The sequence below is a fragment of the Chiloscyllium plagiosum genome, unplaced genomic scaffold (genome assembly GCF_037043375.1).
Source record: "Chiloscyllium plagiosum isolate Xiang-an unplaced genomic scaffold, Cpla_swu_hap1 HiC_scaffold_29, whole genome shotgun sequence".
NCBI lineage: Eukaryota > Metazoa > Chordata > Chondrichthyes > Orectolobiformes > Hemiscylliidae > Chiloscyllium > Chiloscyllium plagiosum.
In genome coordinates this window covers 27,558,915-27,584,781 of record NW_028270167.1, presented here as the reverse complement: position 1 = coordinate 27,584,781, position 25,867 = coordinate 27,558,915, and the positions used below count along the sequence as shown (strand labels likewise).

Genomic DNA, 25,867 nt, shown 5'->3' with positions numbered 1-25,867 from the left:
ATATATTGAACTAAATTATTTTTGTTAAAAAAGTTGCCAAGAGAACAAGGCATTCTAATCATATGGGGATTAGGTTAGAAATAGCTCAATGACGTAAGCAAGGAATAGTCATGGCCAATCGAGCAGGTGTTTTTAGTGAGGAACATAGAAAACAGTTTAAAGCAGCAGATTATATTGCGGCAATGCCTGATGGCTTTAAAGATATAATTGAGAATGGAATTATATTTGTGGATGGTTGGTTATGGGAAATGAATTCCTTGGTGGCTTTGAATTAGGTAAATATTCAGCAAAAGCTATAGTGGCTGAAATCCTGCATTTCTTTAGGGACAAGGTTTAATGGATGAATAGAAGATTAAATTAATAGGAGCTTTTTTTTCCCACTGAAACATGTTTTTGTTGCAAAAAAAATGTGCAATTGATTTTTGTTGATTAAGGATGTGGATCACTTGGTCCTCATTTCATTGTGAAAACAGTAGGTATCTTCTTAATGCAGTTTAGTAATCAAGTTTTTTTAATATATCTGGTGGTCTAACATGAACTAGCAATTGCAGGCAATTAAAACAGGGGAAACTCATTTTGAAGGCTTCATCATGTGGATTGTGAAGAACATAGACTGAGACATCTTCTGTTAGGAAAAGACAAATGAACATTTGCTGAAGTTTGCAGTGTACTCTGCCATTCCTTGGGACCTATATGTGACTATTAATGCCAACCGCTTTTATATTTTTTCATGGGTCCTTATGCTTTCAAAAGTATAAGGTCTCAAAGTTTCTATCTTAATCCAAAAAAACTAATTTGGACTGTCATGCAGAAAATCTACATTGTGTTTTATGTCCAAGGCAATGATAGTTCTTCTACGTTGGTCCCATTGGCCTGAAAGTTCGCAAAGGTTGAGAAGGTCTCTGCATTAGTCATGATGGTGTTGGAGATCCAATTCTGGATGTCTTGCTTCTGAAGCTAACAACCGCAATTTTCATTGAGGATGTGGTGGTGGGGCTGTGTGCTAGGGGAATGAGGGTGGGTTGCAGTTTGCTTATTTGTGAAATGGACATGGGATGGTCAAAACATGATTTGTGGGCTTTACATTTTAAAAGGGAAGGAAAAAACCTGCTGGAGTTCTTTGAAGTGGTTATATCCCTTTTCGAGATGTTCAGGAAAACTTTGGGAAGTTCAGATTACTTTTAGGATTATTAACAGTAGACTTGAATACATGCAAAAAAGTTGGTACTTTTAATTTAACTATCAACCTAGCAAGGTATTTAAATCCTTTCGGTGGACAGATGGATGGATTTGGTTGTTATGGATAGGGCATAAGGAATGTGCAGAGGGTGAAGACGAGAGGCATGTTTTTAAATCCTGTTTTCCGAGCTGGAACAAAGAATGTCCAGCACCAAAACTGGGCTTTCAGGCATCATAGCATTACCCACTAAAGGCAGTGTGCCTCCTTTTTCATTGTTTTCAGAGGTGGTGGTCAAACAGGCTGTAATGTATCAATATATGACCATCTTTCATAAACAACATCCGGTCACCCATTGAGCCCAATGGAAATATCAATCAGGGAAGTGTAATACGGATAGCTTATTCTCTGTCACCCATTTTACATGACTGTACAAAATCCGTGTCTACACCAGTGAGTTTAATTATTCACTCAGATTCATGTGAATTGATATGAACAAACATAATGCTGTGTCTTTAAAGTGAGCTTTACAATTCCTCCAAGAATTTGAACTAAAGTCAGACATGTTTCATCGTGAGCATGTTTTTTAATAATAATGGACTCAGTTGTTGACACATTACATCATACTTATATTGAAGGGGAAGCTCGAGAAACATTTGACTCCATCAGACCATAAGATTTAGGAGCAGAATTAAGTCATTCAGCCCGCTCCATCATTCGATCAGAGCTGATATTTTTCTGAATATGTCTTCTCCCCATAACCCTTGATCCCCTTACTAATCGAGAATCTATCTCTGACTCAAATGCACTCAAAAACTTGGCCTCCACCACATTCTGCAGCAATGAATTCCACTGATTACCACCCTGTAGCTGAAGAATTCCTCCTCATCTCAGTTCTAAAGGGTCATCTCTTCTCTATAAGGCTGTGCTGTCGGGTCCTACTCTCTCCTATTAGTGAAACATCTTCTCTGTGTCCACTCTGTCCAGGCCTCTCAGTAATCAGTAAGTTTTAATCAGCTTCCTCCTCATCTATCTGAACTCCATTGAATACAACCCCAGAGTCCTCAACTGTTCCTCTTCTAACAAGTCCTTCATTCGCTGGATCCTTCTTGTAAACCTCTTCTGGATACCCTCCAATGCAACACATCCTTCCTTAGATTAGGGACCCAAAACTGCTGAAACAGGAATAGATCGCCATGTTATTAGATTTCATTGAGGAATGCTGGGAGAATCGCCAAGTGGAACATTAGCATCAGCAATATACTGAAGACTTATGCTACAGAACCTTCCACACATCTAGACATTCTGTTCCTTTACAGCTAAAGTACTACCAGCTGCCAGTAATGTAGAAAAATGACCAGTTATGTCCTGGTGGACAAAAAGAAAACAAACACAATCTCACCTACTCTCAATCATCAATAAACTAATAGAAGGGGTTTTATGTTGTGCTTTCAAGCAGCATTTGCTCAGTAGTGATTTGTTGTTTGACCCTAGTTTGGGATCCCCCAGGCCAACTCAGGTCTTGACCTCATTACAGTCAAACATCAACAAAAGAACTAAATTTCAGAGGTGAGGAGAGAGTGACAGCCCTTGACATCAAGGTCACAATTAACCAAGTGTTGTATCAAGGAGGCCAAGCAAAATTGGAGTCAATCAAATTTGAGGGAGCACCCTCTGCTGGTAGGAATTATACATGGCATGGAGTAAGATCATTGCAGTTATTGACTGTCATCATCTCAGCTCCAGGATATGACTTCAGGCATCATCTACAGTTATTTTGTCGATTAATTTTCCTTCCATCAATAGGTTATCGTCAGAATGTTCGCTGCTATTTGCACTAAGTTCAGCATCATTTCTGACTCCTCCGATAACAAAACAATCCATCAGAAAATGCAAACCAACCTAGGAATATCCAAGTTTGAGCTGACAAGCTGACTTTCACTGGCTGAAAGTGATTTATCCTTTGTGTGGCAAATAAGATTTGTGTCACACAAGTGCCAGGCAATGACTATCTCCAACAAGACATAATCTAACCATTGTCCCTTGACAGTTAATTGCATTATCACTGCTGAATCCCATACTGTCAACTTCCTTTGGGTACTATTGACCAGAAATTGCAAGGAGCAGGCCAGAGGCTAAGAATCTTGCAGTGAGTAACTCCTCTATGAATAACTCTCCAAAGTCTGTCCACCATCGACAGGGTACACCGAATGATATTAACTCACTCCACCACCTGCATACACTAGCAGCAGTGTTACCATGTACAAGATGCACCGTGAAATTTAACTAAGGATCCTGAGACAGCACCTTCCAAATGAATGGCCATGACCATCTAGAAGGACAAAGGCAGCAGGTACATGAGAGTACCACCATCTGCCAGCTGTCCTCCAAACCATTTACTGACTTGAAATCAGTACTTGAACTGTGTTGTCATTCCGTAACTGCAACTTCCTCCCTATCAGCACTGTGGGTGCACTTAGACCAAATGGACTGAAGCAGTTCAAGCAGACAGCTCACCACCACCTCCTCAAAGACAATTATCAATGGCAATATTGCAGTCCTAGCCAGTGAAACCCACATCCGCTGGATGAACGGGGGAAAACAGCATTAACTGGTTGGACAGTGGTGCCATTTCTGGGCTGTCTGTCCCACATAGTTCTGCATGTGAATCCTATGTGTACAACTAACTGGATCATAAAATTGTACACTCCACATTTTTCACATTACTGCTTTTATTTTCACCTGCTTCTTCCTCTGCTACCTCGGCATTGTGCATGTTCTCTGTGTCTTTCATTCCTTTCATTATGCTTCCAAATATCTCAGGCTGAGATATTTCAAATATTTAACTAACCCCTGTTTCCAAATGCACAATTTGTTCTTTCCACAGATTCTGCCTGACTGGAATAAATCTAGCACTTATTGATCATATACTTTCTGACCATTATTCAAAAACATTGCTCAACATCAGTAGATCTCCACTGGCTGAAAGTGATTTATCCTTTGTGTGGATGCATTTCACCATTACTTAAGGATCCTCAGAACCTAAATACAACAATATATTGCTCCAAGATAAAGTTGCACAAGTTGACACAGTGATTATTAAGGAAATGACAAGACATCGTAAATGATGTTTTATTTTAATTGCTCATATGTCTTCAATATTCTGATGTTTGTTTTTCTTTTTTGATCTAATTTCAGGTGCTCTATTGACAGTGGAGTGACACGTGTGGCATGGTTGAATCGCTCAAGCATACTCTACGCTGGGAAGGATAAGTGGTCACTCGACCCTCGGGTGGTTATCGTGACTAACAGCAAAACAGAATACAGCATTCAGATAGTGGGTGTAGACGTGTATGATGAAGGCCCATACACTTGCTCAGTTCAAACTCATAATCATCCCAGGACATCAAGGGTACACATAATTGTACAAGGTAAGGTCAGATTATGCTTATTCCTTACAGTTTGTCCAACTGAGTAGGAAGAAAAAATGGTGCTGAATTAAAATTTTAAGAAAAGGTAATAGTAATTATCTTATTCAAAAAAATTAAAAAGACTTCTAAATTTGGTTCAGTAATTTGGCATTATTCCTTTTCAAAAAGGATTCACATAACCATTAGCTTGAATTGTGAACTAATTTTAATGTGTAATAAAGCTATTATTTCCTTGCAAATCATTTTTTTCTGCCCTGAGCATTTAATTTCAAACAATTTTTAATGCTAATTACTTACATGACTATTACCATGTGCAATTTGGATTTTTTATTTCAGAATAATGCAGTTTGAAAAAGTTTTTTTACTAAGAAGTGAAGTAACCTTGCAGATTTGGAATGTACCAGAAGTGAATGAGAATTTTAAGGTTTCCTGGTATAGATATACATATCATGATGTCTTTTTATTTTGTTATGAGCAGTTTATTACCTTGGAACAAGATAATATGTACTGCTCTGTCTTGGAAACCCACATCATTCTAAGACATTGTAAGATGATGCAGAAATATTCAAAGTTGATACTTCATATGCTGCAACGTTGCAAGAGAACATGATGCATACGTCAACCGTGGCAGTGGCTAGTATATTGCAGATAATCACATAAATCTATGGCTAGAAATGGGAAAACTAAATTGAGACTTCTGTCCTGACTGTTTATCGTTGATCCTTTGGGAACTGCATATATCACGTTATGTAAGGTCGGGGTCAAGTTTGGCTTTCATCCTGTCATCGTTGTACAGCTAGCTGTCTGACACTGTCTTGGTTTGGGCATGAAGACTGGTCACCTAGAAAAGATCTGAAGGGTTCTCTAATCCTTTGGATATGTAACCTTTCAGGAGAGAAAAAGGAAGAATATGTTTTAACACCATAATACACTCTGTAGAAGTTTTTCTTATTTCTCCTAGACTAGTCACGATACTTTTTTTTCCAGGATAGGGCTTGAGAACTGCTATGGTATACGTTTCACAGTACCTTAGAGGTGCATGCATTGGGATGACATGAATTTGCATTGAGACATCGAAATGTAGAGAGCTGGCAGATATCTACTCTGGCAGATAGTTTAACCAGTTTCTTTTATGAGCATTGTCGTCCTTATTTTCTGACTTAGAACAGTGACTTAAGTTCATTCGTTGGAATCAAATTGGGACATGTTTAGATCCAGACAGCTTGGATATAAAAGCATGACCTTCCTAGTGCTTTTCTTTTCTTTTTATTCTTCACATTTTTTTCTGATATTTTATTTTGATGCAAATTTTAGCAGATGGAAAAAATTCTATGTTCCATATCTCAGTAGATTGCAGTGAGTTGAAGAATTTGTGAAGACTGCAGAAAATTGTAGCAGAGGGAGGGATATGTCAATAAGATCTAATAAATTCAACATTGAAATTGATAGCTGACAATTTAGCCATATTATAATAACTTGGTGGAGGAGCACAGCTGGTAATAGAGATAAAAGGTTCTACTTGTGCCACAGATTGTGATATTTAGGGTGTTTGTTCTGGGAGCATCATATTAATTAAGGGAATAAAGTGTAAATTTACATAATTGAACAAATTTTCAGCACAGTTATTTAGCCCGAAGCATTTGGCTTCCATCCAGAAGTATTTACTTTGCTTCTCTGTTGTTTCCTCAACTTAATATATTTGTGTCTTGATTCCAATTTTGTGAGTCTACTCTGGCAGATAGTTTAGCGAATTGAAAGACAGTTCAGAAAGAACCAATGATCCATTGTAGTTATTAGTCCTGGATCCAATAGCAGTGGATCTTCAATGTGCTGGACTGTCACATTCTGATCTGTAATGTTTGCACAGAAGCCCCACTGTGGTCATTGTAAGCAAAGGAACTTCAACTGCAATCCAGACATTTTAGCTGCAGTACCACTTGTTAACTCAGGAGAGGCTTTATTCAGGAATTTGGAACTGTATGCTGTAAGATTTACCTTGAATGGAAAAGCATATTTGTCTGCCGATGTGACCTTTTTGACATACACAAATCTTGTTCAAATGATGTTCCCATGGGGTGTTCCAAAGATACAACAAACTTTGTTAGAATTCCTGGAGACAGGCTGTTTAAACAAGATAATCAGAGCATCAGATCCTACATTGGGGAATTAGGATGGTGTGTTGGTAAAGGCTCAAACTTGCAGCTTTTATCATCTACTGGAAACCTATTGTAACCTGGGTGACCATAAAAGCACATCGATAGAGGTGGGGATGTGCTGCTGACCATACAACCGAAGTAAAGACGCATCTTCATGAAAAAAAAAGCAGAGGCAGAAGCAAGAGGAGAAATCCAGGCTCAGTCTCCAATGCACTCTAAGAAATCATGGAGAAAAGGGAGATTTTGTTGAAATATTGGACAGTTGGTCAACCTGGTGGTGACAAATGGAGTTTAGGAGAAAATCAACATATTTATAAGTCTCAATTCCTTTGGACAGGTAATCACTTCACAATCCTGTTGCTAACAGCATTAGGGAGATCAAGCTATCATTCATAGATGGCATGGTGGGTCAGTGGTTAGCACTGCTGCCACACAGGACTTGGGTTCGACACCACGCTTGGGCAACTGTCTGTGTGGAATTTGTACATTCTCCTCACACCTTGTGGGTTTCCTGCGAGTGCCCTAATTTCCTCCCACAGTCCAAAGATGTGCAGGTTAGTTGGATTGGTCATGCTGAATTGCTTGTAGTGTCCAAAGATGTGCAGACTAGGTGGATTAGCCAGAGTTACACGGATACGATGAGAGGGGAGGGGAATGGTTCTGGGTGGGATGCTCTCCAGCGGGCTGGCATGGAGTTGATGGGCCGAATGGCCTGTATTCACTGTAGGGATTCTATAATTCCAGTGGGGGCACTGGTATGAATTTTCTCAAAACACAGGGCATTTTTTCCATTCACAAGGCGGAGGCATCACTGACTTGACCAGCATTTATTGCCTATCCCTAGTTTTCTGTGGTGGCAATCTGCAGTGCAGGAAAAAGGTATGTTTTCTCCGGACAGTTTTTGCCTAAATTTGGTATTGTTAGACATGAAGGAATTCTGTTATGTACAAAGTGCGCTCCTTATCTTGTTAAAATTTAAACATATAATTTAGCTTGCAGTCTGAATTGAGGGAGAAGTGGTTCTCAAAAACAAAATCTTGATATTCAAATAAACTATTAGACAGAACCTTTCAGTAAAGCAAAAATGTTGCAGTTCTCAATCATTGGTGCAGAACGTAGTATTTCTTTCCATTCCAGGAGTGGGCTGGGAAATGGTGGGGGAGGGAGCGGGGGTGGGGGGGGGGGGTGTCATTTAATCAGGTGAGAAGGTGTGATTTGGAGAGTCTGTTGGTTTCCCAATTCCATCGGATTAATTCCAGGGTAGGGGAGGTCAAATATCTCCAAATCCAAGGCCAACTGAGACTCTTAAGTGGTAAAATAAGGTTTAACTTAAAGACCTCATCCTCCTTATCCACACTAACACCACCATTAAGCTGACCCAACTTCATAAGAATTTGCATGAGTTACCTTGAGGAGACCCCTCCTCTCCCTCAAAACTGAGTGAATTCCAGGGATCTTGTGTTTGTTTATCCTCCCAGCCTTTGACAGGACTGGCAGTGGCCTCCACTCCCAATGACACTGTTCGCTCTGAGCCTGTATTGACCAGCAGCTCTTAGAAATGTGACCTCCACCTTGAAAATCCTGGAGAGCCAATGATAGGCAGGTAAATGTCTGATTGGATTCAAGCTGCATGAAGGCTCCCAGGAATGACTCATTGGACAGGCCCACACTGTGATCAACTTGTGCGAATCTCATCAGGTGGGAGTTGTAGAGTGTACTAACAGTCTAAAAATTGACTTTCGACCACTAATGATACATAAGCCACATTAATAAAAGCATAGTCAAAGAATTAGAACAATATATGTTTAATATTAACAAAGGTGAGCCAAATTTTATAATCAAAAATTTAACTTTCAATCACTTGAGTTTTGCTCTTTGTGTGGCATTGTTTGAATCCTTCAGTTAGTTCGTTGTCATTGAAAATTATTTGCTCCCAGCTTAAAATGTTCTGAAATTATTTGTGAAGATTTGGAATGATCCATTCTTAACCATCTCACTAAAATTGTTTGCATGACATGGACTAGTAACGATAGGATTAATTCATTTTGTGGTGAGATCAGTATTGGCCCTGGGTTAAAGAGGAGAATAGAATATGTGTATAATCTGCTTAGACAATTCCTGTCTGGCTTTCTGAAGGCATCAGACTATGAGTGCTTATATCACAAAAAAAATAAAATCAGTGTCTAATCTGGGCTTAATTTCAAACTGCTGATGGCTATTGATTTAGACAAATCTTGAGATTAAACCTCTGACAGCCTTACGTGCTGGTCACTCGTAGCTAACTGGGCAGTACATTTTGAACCTGCTGTCTCCATCACAGGCTGAAGACTGAAGTAATCACTCAATATTTGCATGTTGCCGAGAAATAGAATACTCTAATTCTTGAAATTTGTTTCCAACTATTCTGTAATATGTACACAAATAAAGTATAATCTTGTAGGGGTGAGAATGACATGGGCAATGTGTGACAAAACTAGGTGACAGGTGCAGGGAGTACCTTCCTGATGAAGGACATCAGTTCTTCCGCTCCTTGGACACTGCCTGACCTGCTGTTCGACTCTGATCGCTAGCATGTGCAGTCCTCACTTTCAACAAGTGCAAAGAGACCTCCCTCAATGTCAAGATCATCTCAGTTTACCTTTTATGCTTTTCACAAGTGGTGTGGTGAGATACACACAAGGCAGTGGCAAGATGCCAATTGACAGGAATTAACACTTGTTTATGTCTTGTCAATCCACAACTCTCCTCATTCATATTCAATCTCCCATTTTACCAAACTTGCCAAACAAGCTAGCCATCAGGAAAACTCCATAAGGAAACCAAAGACTGTACTTGATGGATTCAGCTCATTGTTTGATCTGAACAGCCTCCATAATTGGACAACATTTGGGCAACAACATCTCAGAGCACCAGCCACATGGACTCTTCATCCATAGACATTGGCATCCAACATCAGCCAATCCATCACGGCCATCATGTCACTTCTCTGATACTGTAACAGGCCGCTTAAGACGCACAGACTTGCATTGTGGGGTGTGCCAGCTAATAGCATTTAGTAGGGTGTAGCAGGGATACTTCACAAGCAGGGACAGGTGCCCAGCTCTATAATGCTGCATCTCAGGACTGCATGTTAGCTGTCTGAGCACTAGCTCAATTTGCACCAACTTGCATGCTCACACGATCCATGCAAAGCCTTGCCTTGGCTTGCTATGCCTGTTGGAGTGGCAGCCAGAGCTACAGTCTTCACTAATGCACAGATAGGCTGCTCATCATGCTTGCCTGAATGGTCTGGGGTGGCAAGGAGTGGGGTTTGGAGGTATGGACTGTTCCATCATGGTGAACAACACTGTGAGACAACAATCTAACACCTACAGCCTGTGCCAGCTACCCCCTTGGCAAACACATGTTCATTACACTAAATTGCCATGTCAGAAGCTAGCTTGGCATTGCCTTCAGTCCAGTCAAGGAGGGTCATTGGTAATCAGTGGGCCCTGATACCATCAGCCAGGGGCACAGGGGCTTCAACAGAATCAGTTGTCCCCTTTGACTGCTCACAGCCAGGGGGTCTGTCCTAGGACCCACTGGACACTTTACAGCAGTCAGTCTTTAAGGCTTGCAGAAGTGGTCAGGAGAATTATATATGGCAATTTGGGGAGCTGCACACACAGCAGTCAGGTGTCCTCTCAATCATGTCCAGAGGGTGTTTGTCAGAGTTAGTCAATCCTCTGGGGTGAGTGCAGTCCTGGGGATCTGTCCGTTGAGCTTCCAGAATTACTCTGGTGAAGGGCTTGGAAGGGCAGGGAGAATGAGAGAAGAGGTGGGACACTAGCGGCTGGTGATAGGAGGTGGATAGGGTGGGGGGGATGGAAAGCAGAAGTATAAAGGGGAATATCAAATAAAATGAGTGAAATTTGGTGCAGCATCGGAGGACATGTTAGTTGCAGGAGGGTTGTTATTGACCGTGACCCTCACAGGGGGAGCATAAAGGAGCAGGGTGGGAATCCTGAAGGTGTTAGGCAGGGTTCATCAGGTAGCAAGGACATTTATGGATGAATCTCAGTGTGTTGGCTGTATGCTGGGTGAGGATGGGTCAAAATGCTTTGTCAGAGTACTCTGAGGTAATAGGGACATCCAGGCTCTGTCTGGGGTTGGAAGCAACCAAGTGAGGCATAGGGTTGGTAGTGTGCATGGCAACTATGTTTCCTGCTGTCACTTCCCTTTCTCCAGATGCAAATTGCTTCAAGAAAATGGCTGAAACAGCACCCATAGTGGGTAGAATGTCAATTTGATGGGTGAAAGCATGGGATCCACATTTGCTGGACACCATAACATTGCAAAAACATGAAGCCACCATTTGAAAAGTACAACTCCATTGGATTTTCAATCATTGCATCACCATTTCACAGGCTACAGGAGTGGGAGGCTATCCTCTCCCAGTGACTGAGAAGGTCCCCGCAGCACAGAACTGAAATGTGGCTGGCAGCTTACAAGGAGTGATGGGTGACCTGTTTGGGATCTCTCAGCTGTAAATACATCAGGATAGTGACCAATACCATCTGAGTGAGTTTGCATTAGTTCATTTTATTCCCACAAAGCAGGTCAGTATTATAGTTGGGATTGGATTCAAAAATGTCGCTGGCTTCCTCAAGATGCAAGGTGCCATCATCTGTACAGGTGTTGCCCTGAGAAGACCGAATCACAACATGAAGGAATTCAAGAAGGGGTTCCTTTTCATTAATGTTCAGGTGACCTGTGGTCAACATTATCACTCCCAAGAGCTGTCTGCCCAATGGCAGTTGTCGTGACTCATACATCCTACAGCACGCTTGTACATAATTTGCTTAGGAAGTGTCTTTTCCTCCAGGTAACTGGGGGGGACAATGGCTGCCCTCTGAGACGTTGGCTGATGACGGTATTGCACAACTCCCTGACTGATGTGGAACTCAGGTTTAATTCCATTCCTGCTTCAACCAGGGCTATGGTGGAGCACACAGTGAGACTGTTGAAAATGTGTTTCCACTGCTTGGACTGGTCTCGGTGGACCCTCTAGTAAGGCCCAGTTATAGAGTGCTGAAACACCCTGGTGTGTTGAGTGTGTACTCTGCCCAACTTGAGCAGACAATGTGCAGGATTCAGAGCAACTTAGAAAATGAGAGTAGTCTACTGAGGAGGAGGAGGAGGAGGAGGAGGAGGAGGAGGATGAACACAGGGAGGAGGAAGCCATCTTTTTTGCATGATCGAGCTCAGTTGCAAATGGGCAGTACAAGCCAGACAGAATCTCATTGACATCAGTTATGACAGAGAATTGAGTGCAGCACACATTCAGTGATTGTTGCATTTTTTGGTCATGTTGCTGAAACCTGGTTTGCGTTCTTCAGCCTTTTTTTTTTCTGTTACCTTCTCCCTTCTATAAATGTGTGTTTGAATGTATGTGACTTTTCCCTTTTGGACAATGACAGGATGGGATCTTCAGTGGACACTGAGTCAAGGTGGCACTGACTGGAGGATATTCAGATAGGATCCAGTCAGGGAAATATAATGTGTGTGGCTTAAATGGTGACGAAGCTAAGAGAACGGGGCTGTATGAGTGAGGGAGTGTTAGCCATGCCAGCTTGGTGCCATGAGGAGCAAGGTCTTGTGGTTACTATGGCATGATATTACCATTGAGGGGTGCCCATGCTCGTACGGGTGCCCAGCAGCTTTTCAAAGATTGCATGTGCACAAGGGTTGCTGGTCTTTGGACAGACAACCACAGAGTGGTGAATTGATGTGGGAAGGGCACGTGGTAAGATGGGATGGAAATCAGGCATGGAAGATATAATGGGGTGGGGTAGCTAATTCATTCAGCAAATTTGGCGGGGTACGGTGACATCATGGCAAAATATCCTCACAAACTCAACAAAATGTGGACTTGGACAAAATAAAAACATAAGCTTAGGCCCATAGAAGCTGAGTAGCCCAGTGACTAATTGCCAGATGTAAATCCTGCCACTTTATTAGATTTTAAGTGATGCAAGAATTTCAGCTCAGAGTGAGAGAAGGAGCAAAATTTTCCATACTGGGATAGGACCCCAAAGATAGGGATAGGTGTGGATCCTGACCTCGCACCATGCCATGAGAAATCACGTGACATTGACTTTATGTGAATTGGACAATACCTGGCGTGAGGGTGCGCTTGCCATTTAATTTAGGATGTATGAGCTTCCTTTCAAGTATTCTCCCCTCTATCCCTGAATTCAACTTCTGTAGACCACCCCTGTAAATAAATAACTTTCTACATTGAGTTTATTGCTGCTTCAAAACTGTGCACCTCCTCATGTTCCTGTGTCATTTCCAGAGCTGAGTTACTTTCAAAAATATTACTGGATTAGTTGTTAACCACCAGAATCTTAAAGGATGGGTTGCATATCTTCATTTATAAGGTAAAATATAGCTCGGGGAAATTTGTAGCAAATCCTACGTATTCAGAAGAGATTGAGTCAATGCAACATCAATGAAATATATTGATTTGAAGTTAAATTATTACAAATGATTATGGTTAATTGGCCATGTTTTCCTTGTATTTTTCATTTGGCTGTTGAATATTTATTCAAACAGCAAGTTCTGAAAGCAATGTTAGGTTCATTGTGAATAAAGAGAAGGTATTCTGAGAATTTACAGGAGCCAATTTAAACAAGAGAATGCAGATGAGACAGTATTGAGCTTATGAATGTAAGTCCACCATTATAAATTTAATTCCTTCATAATACCAGACTCTGTCAACCGAAGACTCGGCTAATATGATTTTGATTTTGTTTAAAAGAAATAATTGATAGAGTAATGTTGATTAATTTTTTTTGAATCCGCTGAAATCTGAGAATGATTAACTCCTCTTTTTCCACAACATTTCCGCAACAATTGAGTGTATCATAATTGTTTCCACAAATTGTGGTCCTTCAAGTGTCTCAGGCATTGACTTTATGGTCAAACCCATCAAAGAACTTATTACACACTTTGAGAGCAAGTGGGACTTAGACCAGACTGTCTGGCTCAGAGGTAGGGACACTACCACTGTGGCACAGTTGCACTATCAAACATTCCTCTTCTCTGACAGAATGAGAAATGTGACTCCCACTTTCATTTCAGATCATTAAGTGACCATTCTCATGTGAATCCAGAAATCAAACCAATTAACATTGCTAATCTAAAAGTAAAACACTGCATTTGCTAGAAATCCAGAAGTAAGAAACAGAAAATACCGGAAATTTGTCACTAAGTTGTCCAGAAGCTGAAGAGAAAGTGAAAAGCAGAGTTCACACCATCTGAAACTGTTAACGCCAGGTGAAATCTTCCCAGACCAGAAAGTTAGGCTACAACTAGGACGGGTCCCTTTGACCAAGCAATTGTTGAATGGCGAGGTGAAATTCTCAATATCGAATGAAGAGAGGAATATCTGTATGTATAGCGTATATCAACATCCCTTTAGTGCCTATTGCCACTTCAAAGAAGGCCATGTAGGAGAGTCAAAGGGAAACAGTTTTTATGAGGGTCAAAGGTAGCTCAAGTCAGTCAGCGGGTGCTGGCACAGTCAGTCAAGGGTGTGTTTGATGCTTCTGTGGGGCTGAGCCAGTTTTTCCTGCAATGAGATAAAGGAAGGAATTAAGTCATAGAGTCATAGAGATGTACAGCATGGAAACAGATGCTTCAGTCCTACCTGTCCATGCCAACCAGATATCCCAACCCAATCTAGTCCCATCTGCCAACACCCGGCCCATATCCTTCCAAACCCCTCCTATTCATATACCCACCCAAATGCCTCTTAAATGCTGCAATTGTACCAGCCTCCACCACTTCTTCTGGCAGCTCATTCCATACACGTACCACCTTCTATGTGAAAAAGTTGCCCCTTAGGTCTCTTTTATATCTTTCCCCTCTCATCCTAAACCTATGCCGTCTAGTTCTGGACTCCTCAACCCCAGGGAAAAGACTTTGTCTGTTAACCCTATCCATGCCCTCATAATTTTGTAAACCTCTATAAAGTCACCCCTCAGCCTCCGATGCTCCAGGGAAAACAGCCCCAGCCTGTTCAGCCTCTCCCTATAGTTCAAATCCTCCAACCCTGGCAACATCCTTGTAAACCTTTTCTGAACCCTTTCAAGTTTCACAACATGTTTCCAAAAGGAAGGAGACCAGAATTGCAGGCAATATTCCAACAGCGGCCTAACCAATGTCCTGTACAGCCGCAACATGACTCCGAACTCCTGTACTCAATACTCTGACCAATAAAGGAAAGCATACCAAATGCCTTCTTCACTGTCCTATCTACCTGTAACTCCACTTCAAGGAGCTTTGAACCTGCACTCCAAGGTCTCTTTGTTCTGCAACACTCCCTAGGACCTTACCATTAAATGTATAAGTCCTGCTCTGATTTGCTTTCCCAAAATGCAGCACCTCGCATTTACCTGAATTGAACTCCATCTGCCACTTCTCAGCCCGTTGGCCCATCTGGTCAAGATCCTGTTGTAATCTGAGGTAACCCTCTTCGCTGTCCACTACACCTCCAATTTTGGTGTCATCTGCAAACTTACTAACTGTACCTCTTATGCTCGCATCCAAATCATTTATGTAAATGACAAAAAGTAGAGGACCCAGCACCTATCCTTGTGGTACTCCACTGATCACAGGCCTCCAGTCTGAAAAGCTACCCTCCACCACCATCCTCTGTCTTCTACCTTTGAGCCAGTTCTTTATCCAGTGGTTAGTTCTCCCTGTATTCCATGAGATCAACCTTGCTAATCAATCTCCCATGGGGAACCTTGTTGAACGTCTTACTGAAGTCCATATAGATTACATTTATGACTCTGCCCTCATCAATCGTCTTTGTTACTTGCTCAAAAAACTCAATCAAGTTTGTGAGTCATGATTTTCCATGCACAAAACCATGTTTACTATCCCTAATCAGTCCTTGCCTTTCCAAATACATGTACATCCTGTCCCTCAGGATTCCCTCCAACAACTTGCCCACCACAGATATCAGGCTCACTGGTCTCTTGTTCCCCGACTTGTCCTCACCACCTTTCTTAAACAGTGGTACCACGTTAGCCAACCTCCTGTCTTCCGGCACCTCACCTGTGACTATTGATGATACAAATATCTCAGCAAGAGGCCCAGCAATCACTTTTCTAGCTTCCCATAGTGTTCAAGGGTACACCTGATCAGGTCCTGGGGATTTATCCACCTTTATGCATTTCAAGACATCCAGCACTTCCTCCTCTTTAATTTGGACATTTTGAAAGGTGTCACCATCTATTTCCCGATAATCTATACCTTCCATATCCTTTTCCACAGTTAATACTGATGCAAAATACTCATTTAGTATCTCCCTAATTTTCTGCAGCTCCACACAAAGGCTGCCTTGCTGATCTTTGAGGGGTCCTATTTACTACCTAGTTACCCTTTTGTCCTTAATACATTTGTAAAAACCCTTTGGATTCTCCTTAATTCTATTTGCCAAAGCCATCTCATGTCCCCTCTTCACCCTCCTGATTTCCCTCTTAAGTATACTCCTACTTCCTTTATACTCTTCTAAGGATTCACTCGATCTATCCTGTCTATACCTTACATATGGTCCCTTCATTTTGTTAACCAAACCCTCAATTTCTTTAGTTATCCAGCATTTCTAATACCTACCAGCCTTTCCTTTCACCCTGTCAGGAATATACTTTCTCTGGATTCTCATTACCTCATTTGTGAAGGCTTCCCATTTTCTAGCCGTCCCTTTACCTGCGAACATCTGCCCCCAATCAGCTTTCGAAAGTTCTTGCCCAATACTGTCAAAATTGGCCTTTCTCCAATTTAGAACTTTAACTTTTAGATCTGGTCTATCCTTTACCATCACTATTTTAAATCTACTAGAATTATGGTCTCTCGCTCCAAAGTGCTCTCTCACTGACACCTCAGTCACATGCCCTGCATTATTTCTCAAGAGCAGGCAAAGGTTTGCATCTTCCCTAGTCGGTACATCCCCATACTGAATCAGAAACTTTTCTAGTACACACTTAACAAATTCCTCTCCACCTAAACCTTTAACACTATGGCAGTCCCAGTCTATGTTTGGAAAGCTAAAATCCTCTACCATAACCACCCTATTATTCTTACAGATAGCTGAGATCTCCTTACAAATTTGTTTCTCAATTTCCCTCTGACTATTAGGGAGTCTATAATACAATCTCAATTAGGTAATCATCCCTTTCTTATTTCTCAGTTCCACCCAAATAACTTCCCTGGATGTATTTCTGGGAATATCCTCCCTCAGCACACTGTAATGCTATCCCTTATCAAAAATGCCACTCCCCTTCCTCTCGCCTCCCTTTCTATCCTTCCTGTAACATTTGTCTCCTGGAACATTAAGCTCCCAGTGCTGCCCATCCCTGAGCCACGCTTCTGTAATTGCTATGATATCCCAGTCCCATGTTCCTAACCATGCCCTGAGTTCATCTGCCTTCCCTGTTAGGCCCTTTGCATTGAAATAAATGCAGATTAGTTTATTAGTCCTACCTTGTTCTCTGCCTGCCCTGACTATTTGACTTGTTTCTGTTCTGACAGCAGAATGAAGAGTGGTAATGCATGAGCGGGAGAAGCAGTATGTTGACCCTAGTGAGACAGTCGGAAATGTAAAGGGCATACAGGATTTGTAATTTGTGAGGATGAGGTGGGTGAGAGCCATTGAGTGCAATTGTGAGAATTATTCATGAGTGTTAGTTTGTGCAGTAGCAGAGTTAGGATGATGGGTCGCCCATGAGTGTGAGTTAGCAGAGAGAAGATGGTGTCACTTCACCTTGTGGAATACAGTAAATTATGGATCTTCTCCTTGTGCTGCTGGGCATCCCTCCTCAGCTGGATTCCAGCACTGAATGAGTTTGCAATTTATGGCTTGATGTGGTGCTGAGCGAGCTAACCTTTTATCTAGGTCATGTCTTCAAAGCTTAAGCACTACGGTGGGGCTCCTTCCTAATTTGCAACATCGGAAGTGCAATGCATCTGAGCTTGAAGTAAGGCATCAGTGGTGTAAATGACAGAAAGTCTCAACATTGACAACCATTTCCTCCTCTCCAACCACACGAGTCCCTCACAAAGATGCACGAGGGCTTGATTGTATAATGCATCGCATGACAAGCAGAAAATTATGTAAGAAAAGTCGATGCAAGACATGGTGGAGTGCGCTTCTTGACTCTGACTAAAAAAAAAGCACAATCTGAAAATAGGAAAACTCTGTTCAAAGTTTTGAAATTCCATTGTGCCAACAATTACAGCACGGGTGTGATAAGGGTCTGATTCAAATTTTAGTCGTCTCCTTAAAATATAGACCCTAAGAATTAATCTGTGGGACCAATACCTGAGAAGATTAGATGCAATCCATGTTTAAAAATAATAGACAGACCTGAAATGTTCTAATCTTTCAATGATAGGATAAAATGCTGATGCTTCTGCTGTGTAATAACTCGTGCCCTTTTTCTCATCTAGTCAATTTTTAGCTTCCTGCTTCTCTTTTAAAGCCATTAAAGCTTGTCCCTAGTTTCCCCCTGCCATCTGACTTTCTTTCTATTAGTCCCCAAAGTACTGGAAGTGAGACTGAGTTTGACAATAGTAATTATGCAATTTTAAAGAAAAAAATAACTTGTCCTTTTGTGAGTGAATAGGTCACTCATTACTGCTGACTTATGCAGGAACCATTTCAGGTGAAGCCTGATGCTAAAGCCTGCCTTTCCACCAAGTGTGATGGAATTGAATCCTATGCACAAACTCAAAATTGCTGAATATGTTAACTTTGTATTTAAACCTGGAGGATAAGATGTTTCGGTGGATACTTTGGAATCAGTGTTGACCAGGGAAATGATACAGTGTGATAAAGGAGGTGAACATGCCCCAGTTGGAACAGAATTGTTGACGACCTTGATCTGAATCACATTGAATCAGGTATTGCTGAAGCTGCATTTTACTTTTTCAGCATATTCAGTGGAACAAAATCTCTGACCACAAATGTGCAGAGTTAACTATTTGTATGTTTACCATGGAATTCCTACAGTGTGGAATCAGGCCATTCGGCCCATCAGGTCCACACCGATCGTCTGAAGAGCATCCCACGCTGACCCATCCCATGAAACCTATCCCTGTACACTGTATTTCCCAAAGCTAATCCACTTACTCTACACATCCCTGGACACTATGGATGATTATGTATTGCCAATCCATCTAACCTGCACATCTTTGGACTATGTGAGGAAACCAGAGCACACAGAGGAAATCCACATAGACATGGGGAGAATGTGCAATCTCCACACACAGTCACCTGAGGGTGGAATTGAACTTAGGTCCTTGGCGCTGCGGTGGTAGTGCTAACCACTGAGTCATCATGCCACTTTTTGCACTTCTAATAAAATTAAGCAAATGAACTTCATCACTCTGGTAAATAACTTTGCATTATTTACTGCTTCTTTCACAACTTTTGTTTTGCCAATGTATATTTTAAAAAATGAGTTAGACTGTTTTGATGTCAAAAAAAAATCAACCAAAGCAATCCTTCAAATTAGCTATTAGTCTTCAAACCTCACCACTTGTGGACTCAACATTAAACCTGGCAATTGAGAGCAGAGAAGAAAAAATGGAAAGTTGAAATGTATCGTGGGTCAGAAAAATGCAGGTCAGATAAAGTTGAGATCAAAATTTGAATGCGCTGATCGAAGTACAGTTTGAAAACAGCATTGTTTTCTGATCACTGAAGCACAGGGACATGTCACAGTGCCAGAGGCGGTCTGAGAATAGTCGTTAGGCTGATCCGAATGTCAAGGTTCTGAGTAACAGGGTAAGACTGGAATGATAAAAGCAAATATAGAAGATTGCTGAAAAATAGTCAATGCAGTAGGGATGCAGACTCAAACTGATGAAAGGTAAATGCATGAATCTTATTTCATATGAGGGGTAGTCAACAACAAGACTATGGGCTGCTACCTCACAGCACCAGGATCCCAGGTTCAATTCCAGCCTCAGGCAACTGTCTGTGTGGAGTTTGCACATTCTCCCCTTGTCTGCGTGAGTTTGCTCTGGTTTCCCCCAACAGTCTAAAGATGTGCAGGTCAGGTGAATTGGCTATGCTAAATTGCCTGTAGTGTAAGGTGCACTAGTCAGAGGGAAATGGGTCTGGGTGGGTTACTCTTCGGAGGGTTGGTTTGGACTTGTTCGGCTGAAGGGCCTGTTTCCACACTGTAGGGAATCTAATCTAAGATACAGTTTGCACTTATATGATACCTTTATCTTAACACGTTCCACAGCACTTCACAAAGCAAAAGCAAAAGAGACCTTAAATGAAGAGGGCAAGATTACAGAAAGTAATCAGAAATAATGGTTTTAACATCATTTAAGAAAGCTCTTGAAGTATGTTACCATAGCACATGAGTGATATAGAAAAAAAATGAGAAGTTAGATTTGACATTCTGAACCAGCATAAGTGAGCAAACAGAATGCTGTGATCAGAGAATATCAGTTTCATGGAATAAGGTATAAGCAGCAGAATATATGTCGGGTGCCGGAAAGCAGTGGAGAATATTCATGTTTGGAAGTGACAAAGGTCTGCATTTCAGCAACACAAAGGCAGTGTGGATTGACTTTGAGTCAGAGGTCGAGAGTGTGGTGCTGGAAAAGCACAGCAGGTCAGGCAGCATCCGAGGAACAAGAGAATTGACGTTTCGGGCAAAAGCCCTTTATCAGGAATGAGCCTCATTCCTGATGAAGGGCTTTTGCCTGAAACATCGATTGTCCTGCTGCTTGGATACTGCCTGACCTGCTGTGCTTTTCCAGCACCACACTCTCGACTCTGATCTGCAGCATCTGCAGTCCTCACTTTCTTCCAGTTAAGGGTGCCAAGAAGAAAATCTTGGAATCTTTCAAAATTCCAGTCACAATGGCTCAGTGGTTAGCACTGCTGCCTCACAGTGCCAGGGACCCAGGTTCAATTCCCGCTCCAGGTCACTGTCTGTGTGGAGAGAGAGCCTATAAAAGTAGTCAAGAGCACTGGGAAACCAGAAAATTGGAAAGACCACAAAAACAAACAGAGAATAACAAAGAAATAAATAAGGAAGGAGAGAATCAAGTATGAAGGTAAGCTCGCCAGTAATATTAGAAATGATAGTAAAAGTTTCTTTCAATACATAAGAAACAAACGAGAGGCAAAAGTAGAAATTGGGCCGCTCCAAATTGATGCTGGAAGGCTCGTGTTGGGAGATAAGGAAATAGCTGAAGAACTTAATAAGGACTTTGTGTCAGTCTTCACAGTGGAAGACATGAGTAATATCCCAACAATTAAGGAGAGTCACGTGGCAGAGTTGAGTATGGTAACCATTACAAAAGAGAAAGTGCTAGAAAGTCTAAAAATCAATAAATCTCCTGGCCCCGATGGGCTACATCCTAGAGTTCTGAGGGAGGTGGCTGAGGAAATAGTGGAGTCGCTGACTGTGATCTTTCAAAAATCACTGGAGTCAGGGAAAGTCCCAGACAATTAGAAAATCGCTGTTGTAATCCCCTTGTTCAATAAAGGATCGAGACAAAAGGTGGAAAATTATAGACCAATTAGCCTAACCTTGGTTGTAGGTAAAACTCTAGAATCCATCATTAAGGATGAGATTAATAAATTCTTGGAAGTGCAAGGTCAGATTAGAACAAGTCAGCATGGATTTAGTAAAGGGAGGTTGTGCCTGACAAACCTGTTTTGAATTTTTTGAAGAGGTAATTTCCAAAGGGCCTTTGATAAGGTGCCTCACAGGAGGCTGCTGAGTAAGGCGAGGGCCCATGATGTTCGAGGTGAGCTACTGGCATGGATTTGGGATTGGCAGAGAGTGGGATAAATGGTTCTTTTTTGGAATGGCAGCTGGTGACAAGTGGGGTCCCACAGGGTTCAGTGTTGGGGCCGCAGCTGTTCACTTTATATATTAATGAGCTGGATGAAGAAACAGGGAACATTCTGGCAAAGTTTGCCGATGTTACCAAATTAGGTGGACAGGCAGATAGTACTGAGGAGGTGGGGAGGCTGCAGAAAGATTTAGACAGTTTAAGAGAGTGGTCCAGGAAATGGTTAATGAGACTCAACATGAGCAAATGCAAGCTCTTGCACTTCGGAAAAAATAATAGAGGCATAGATTATTTTCTAAATGGTGAGAAAGCTCATAAAGCCAAAGTACAAAGGGATCTGGGAGTGCTAGACCAGGATTCTCTAAAGGTTGACTTGCAAATTGAGTCCGTGGTTAAGAAAACAAATGTAATGTTAAAATTTATCTCAAGAGGGTTGGAATATAAAAGCAGCAATGTGCTTCTGAGACTTTATAAAGCTCTGGTTAGGCCCCAATTAGAATACTGTGTCCAAGTTTGGGTCCCATACCTCAGGAAGGACATACTGGCAGTGGAGCGTGTCCAGTGGATATTCACACGGATGATCGCAGGAATGGTAAACCTAACATATGATGATTGGCTGAGGATTCTGGGATTGTATTCATCAGAGTTTAGAAGGTGAGGGAAATCTAATAGAAACTTACAAGATAATGCATGGCTTAGAAAGGGTGGACACTGGGAAGTTGTTTCCGTGAGGCAGGGAGATTCGGACCTGTGGGCACAACCTTAGAATTAGAGGGGGTCAATTTAGAATGGAAATGAGGGGACACTTCTTCAGCCAGAGAGTGGTGAGCCTGTGGAATTCATTGCCACGGAGCGCAGTGGAGGCTAGGATGTTAAATGTCTTCAAGGCAGAGATTGATAAATTCTTGATCTCTCCAGGATTAAGGAATATGGGGAGAGTGCAGATAAGTGAAATTAAAACACCCATCAGCCACGATTAAATGGCGAAGTGAACTTGATGGGCCGAATGGCCTTGCTTCCACTCCTATGTCTTTTGGTCTTATGGCCTTATGGAGTTTGCACATTCTTCACATACCTGCATGGGTTTCCTCCGGGTGCTCTGGTTTCCTCCAAAATTCCAAAGATATGCAGGTCAGGTGAATTGGCCTTGCTAAATTGCCCATAGTGTTAGGTGCATTAGAGCTTAAAAATGTGTTGCTGGAAATGCGCAGCAGGTCAGGCAGCATCAAAGGAACAGGAGAACTGACATTTCGGGCATAAGCCCTTCTTCAGGAATGAGGAGGGTGTGTTAAGCAGGCTAAGGTAAAAGGTAGGGAGGAGGGACTTGGGGGAGGGGCGTTGGGAGTACGGTAGGTGGAAGGAGGTTAAGGTGAGTGTGATAGGCCAGAGAGGGGGTGGGGGCAGAGAGGTCGGGAAGAAGATTGCAGGTCCTCACCCCCTCTCTGGCCTATCACCCTCACCTTAGCCTCCTTCCACCTATCGTATTCCCAATGCCCCTCCCCCAAGTCCCTCCTCCCTACCTTTTACCTTAGCCTGCTTGGCACAACCTCCTCATTCCTGAAGAAGGGCTTATGCCCAAAACATCGATTCTCCTGTTCCTTTGATGCTGCCTGACCTGCTGCACTTTTCCAGCAACACATTTTTAAGCTCTGAGCTCCAGCATCTGCAGTTCTCACTTTCTCCCTGTTAGGTGCAATCGTCAGGGGTAAATATAGGGTAGGGGAATAGGTCTGGGTGGGCTACTCTTCAGAGGGTTGGTGTGGACTTGTTGGGCCAAAGGGCCTGTTTCCACACTGTAGGGAATCTAACCTAATCTAATCAAATTGGATGAATTAATAAGAAAACGCATTTCAGGATATGCCTTCGTGGATTAAAATTAGTTACATGATTGTCCTTGTTTGTACTTGTCCTTGTATGACTAAGTTGATTCTGGAGTTGCAGCTAACATTCAGATCAGCTTCTGAATTGGATGTGGTATATAATTGTACCATCAAACACTTGGGTAAAGAACTCACATTGATCCTGAATAGTCCTGGTCTGATTGCACTGGATTTCGCAGTCAGTGGAGAAGCAACACTTCTGGTCACTAACCTTAAAGCTGCCTACAAAGATCTAGAGATCTCTGAGATATGGATTTCCCTTTTCCTGACTTCATTTTGAATGTCAGGTCAAGGAGTAGTCAAGGGAACAAAGCAATCATGTTGAGGTATTCTCACAGACAGCAATAAAGTAACTACTGACAGTCTTCACTTTTCAAGTTAACTTTTATGCACAGTGAAATATATGATCAGTTTTGAAGTAGGAGCTAAAATATCTGGAATGTTTAAAATTGATTTGAAAAATATGTAGAATTTTGTATCATTGCGGTAAAAACTTATTCTTCATCTAATGTGGACTTACTCTTTCTGGTGGAGTGTGGCTGTTAATTGTGAACTATGCACACTGTTAAGTTCCACATATATCTTTTCAAAAAGGGATTATATTTTCAACAGATTTTCCCAGTGAGAATAAGAGTGGGATTTTCCCCAAAGACTTCAGAACCCTGACATTAGGGTCAAACAGGGGTCAGAATGCTCAGCAGTGGGAGAATTAGTCTGTGATCCCTGAATTGTCTCCTTTGAGGCAGGAGAGCAGATTTACTGCTGGGGCTGAAGACCTTTTATAGGAGATGATGAAGCATGAAGGAAACAGAAGGTTGCCTCTTCTGGAAACTAAGGGTTGGAGTGGCTCAAGATCGGCACGCCCTCGACACCTTTGTAAACTTGAAAGTGAAAATTTCTTTCAACAACTGAGGCACCATTATGGAGAAAGGACAGGTCTTGGGGTTGTTTTCATTGGAGAAAAGAAGGTTTAGGGGTGACTTGATAGAGGTGTACAAGATGATTAGGGGTTTAGATAGGGTCGACAGTGAGAATCTTTTTCCACGTATGAAGTCAGCTATTACAAGGGGGCATAGCTTTAAATTAAGCGGGGGTAGGTATAGGACAGATGTTAGGGGTAGGTTCTTTACTCAGCGAGTCGTGAGTTCATGGAATGCCCTGCCAGTAGCAGTGGTGGACTCTCCCTCATTATGGGCATTTAAGCGGGCATTGGATAGGCATATGGAGGATAGTGGATCAGTGGTGCTGGAAGAGCACAGCAATTCAGGCAGCATCCGAGGACAGGCAAAATCGACGTTTCGGGCAAAAGCCCTTCATCAGGAATAAAGGCAGAGAGCTTGAAGCGTGGAGAGATAAGCTAGAGGAGGGTGGGGGTGGGGATAGAGCAGCATAGAGTACAATAGGCCATTGTTTTTACCTATATGGAGGATAGTGGGCTAGTGTAGGTTAGGTGGGCTTGGATCGGCGCAACATCGAGGGCCGAAGGGCCTGTACTGCGCTGTATTCTTCTATGTTCTATGTTCTATGTCTGGCTGCAGCTAAATGTGGAGGGCAGTCAAGCTGGCAAAGTATTCTGCATTCACTGGTTTGCTTTGTATCTCTATATTGTCTCAGTAACAATACAGAGATGACACCGATTCTATGTCTACAACTGCTTTATTTTCTATGCCTTAAAAAGAGCACCGCAATCAAACACAGAAACCATTAAAGAGACAAGGAGGAGGTGAGCACTACAGATGCTGAAGATCAGAGTCAAAAAGTGTGGTGCTGGAAAAGCACAGCAGGTCAGGCAGCATCCAAGGAGCAGGAGAATCGACATTTTGAGCATAATCTTTTCTATTGCTCACACGGAAAGATGATAACTTACTGAAAGCAATGTTTAGATTTCTTTAATTAGCTGTGCACACATGGATGCCGGAAGCTGTTACTTGGTTCAGAAAAGTGTTGGAGGGAAATGCTGACAATTATGCTCTCATTATCACTGCAAAATTTATACCATTGCTTCAGAAAGTGATCTTCTTCATTGCCATTGGCTTTTCCGATCTAGATTGAACCTGTATATTTGTGACATATGCTGCATACATTTTCAAATACACCAACAGCAAAGCATGAAAGTATACTCAAATTAATCAATACTTAAAACAGATTTTTTTCTTAATATGTCTTCTATTTTCAAGAGTCATTCTTTAAAGGCATTTTAATATTCAGATAAATGCATTCATCTAACCTCTTTATTGAGGTTTCCTTTCAACATTGACATCATCTCCAAAGATACGTTTGAGGCAATAAATGGCTCCTGTGCTGATTAAACAAAGAAGGCACAGGCCAAGGCATTTAATTAAA

At 41.9% G+C, this 25,867-nt stretch overlaps 1 protein-coding gene across 4 annotated transcripts in view; it reads left to right on the top strand.

Annotated features, from left to right (window-relative positions):
• Positions 1 to 25,867, top strand: part of opcml (opioid binding protein/cell adhesion molecule-like) — a 1,046,295-nt gene that overhangs the window by 449,432 nt on the left and 570,996 nt on the right. For all 4 annotated transcript variants that reach the window (XM_043676827.2, XM_043676829.2, XM_043676828.2 and 1 more), the window contains exon 2: positions 4,376 to 4,608. In XM_043676827.2, the coding sequence (XP_043532762.1) occupies positions 4,376 to 4,608 (233 nt within the window). The remainder of the gene's footprint in view (positions 1 to 4,375; positions 4,609 to 25,867) is intronic.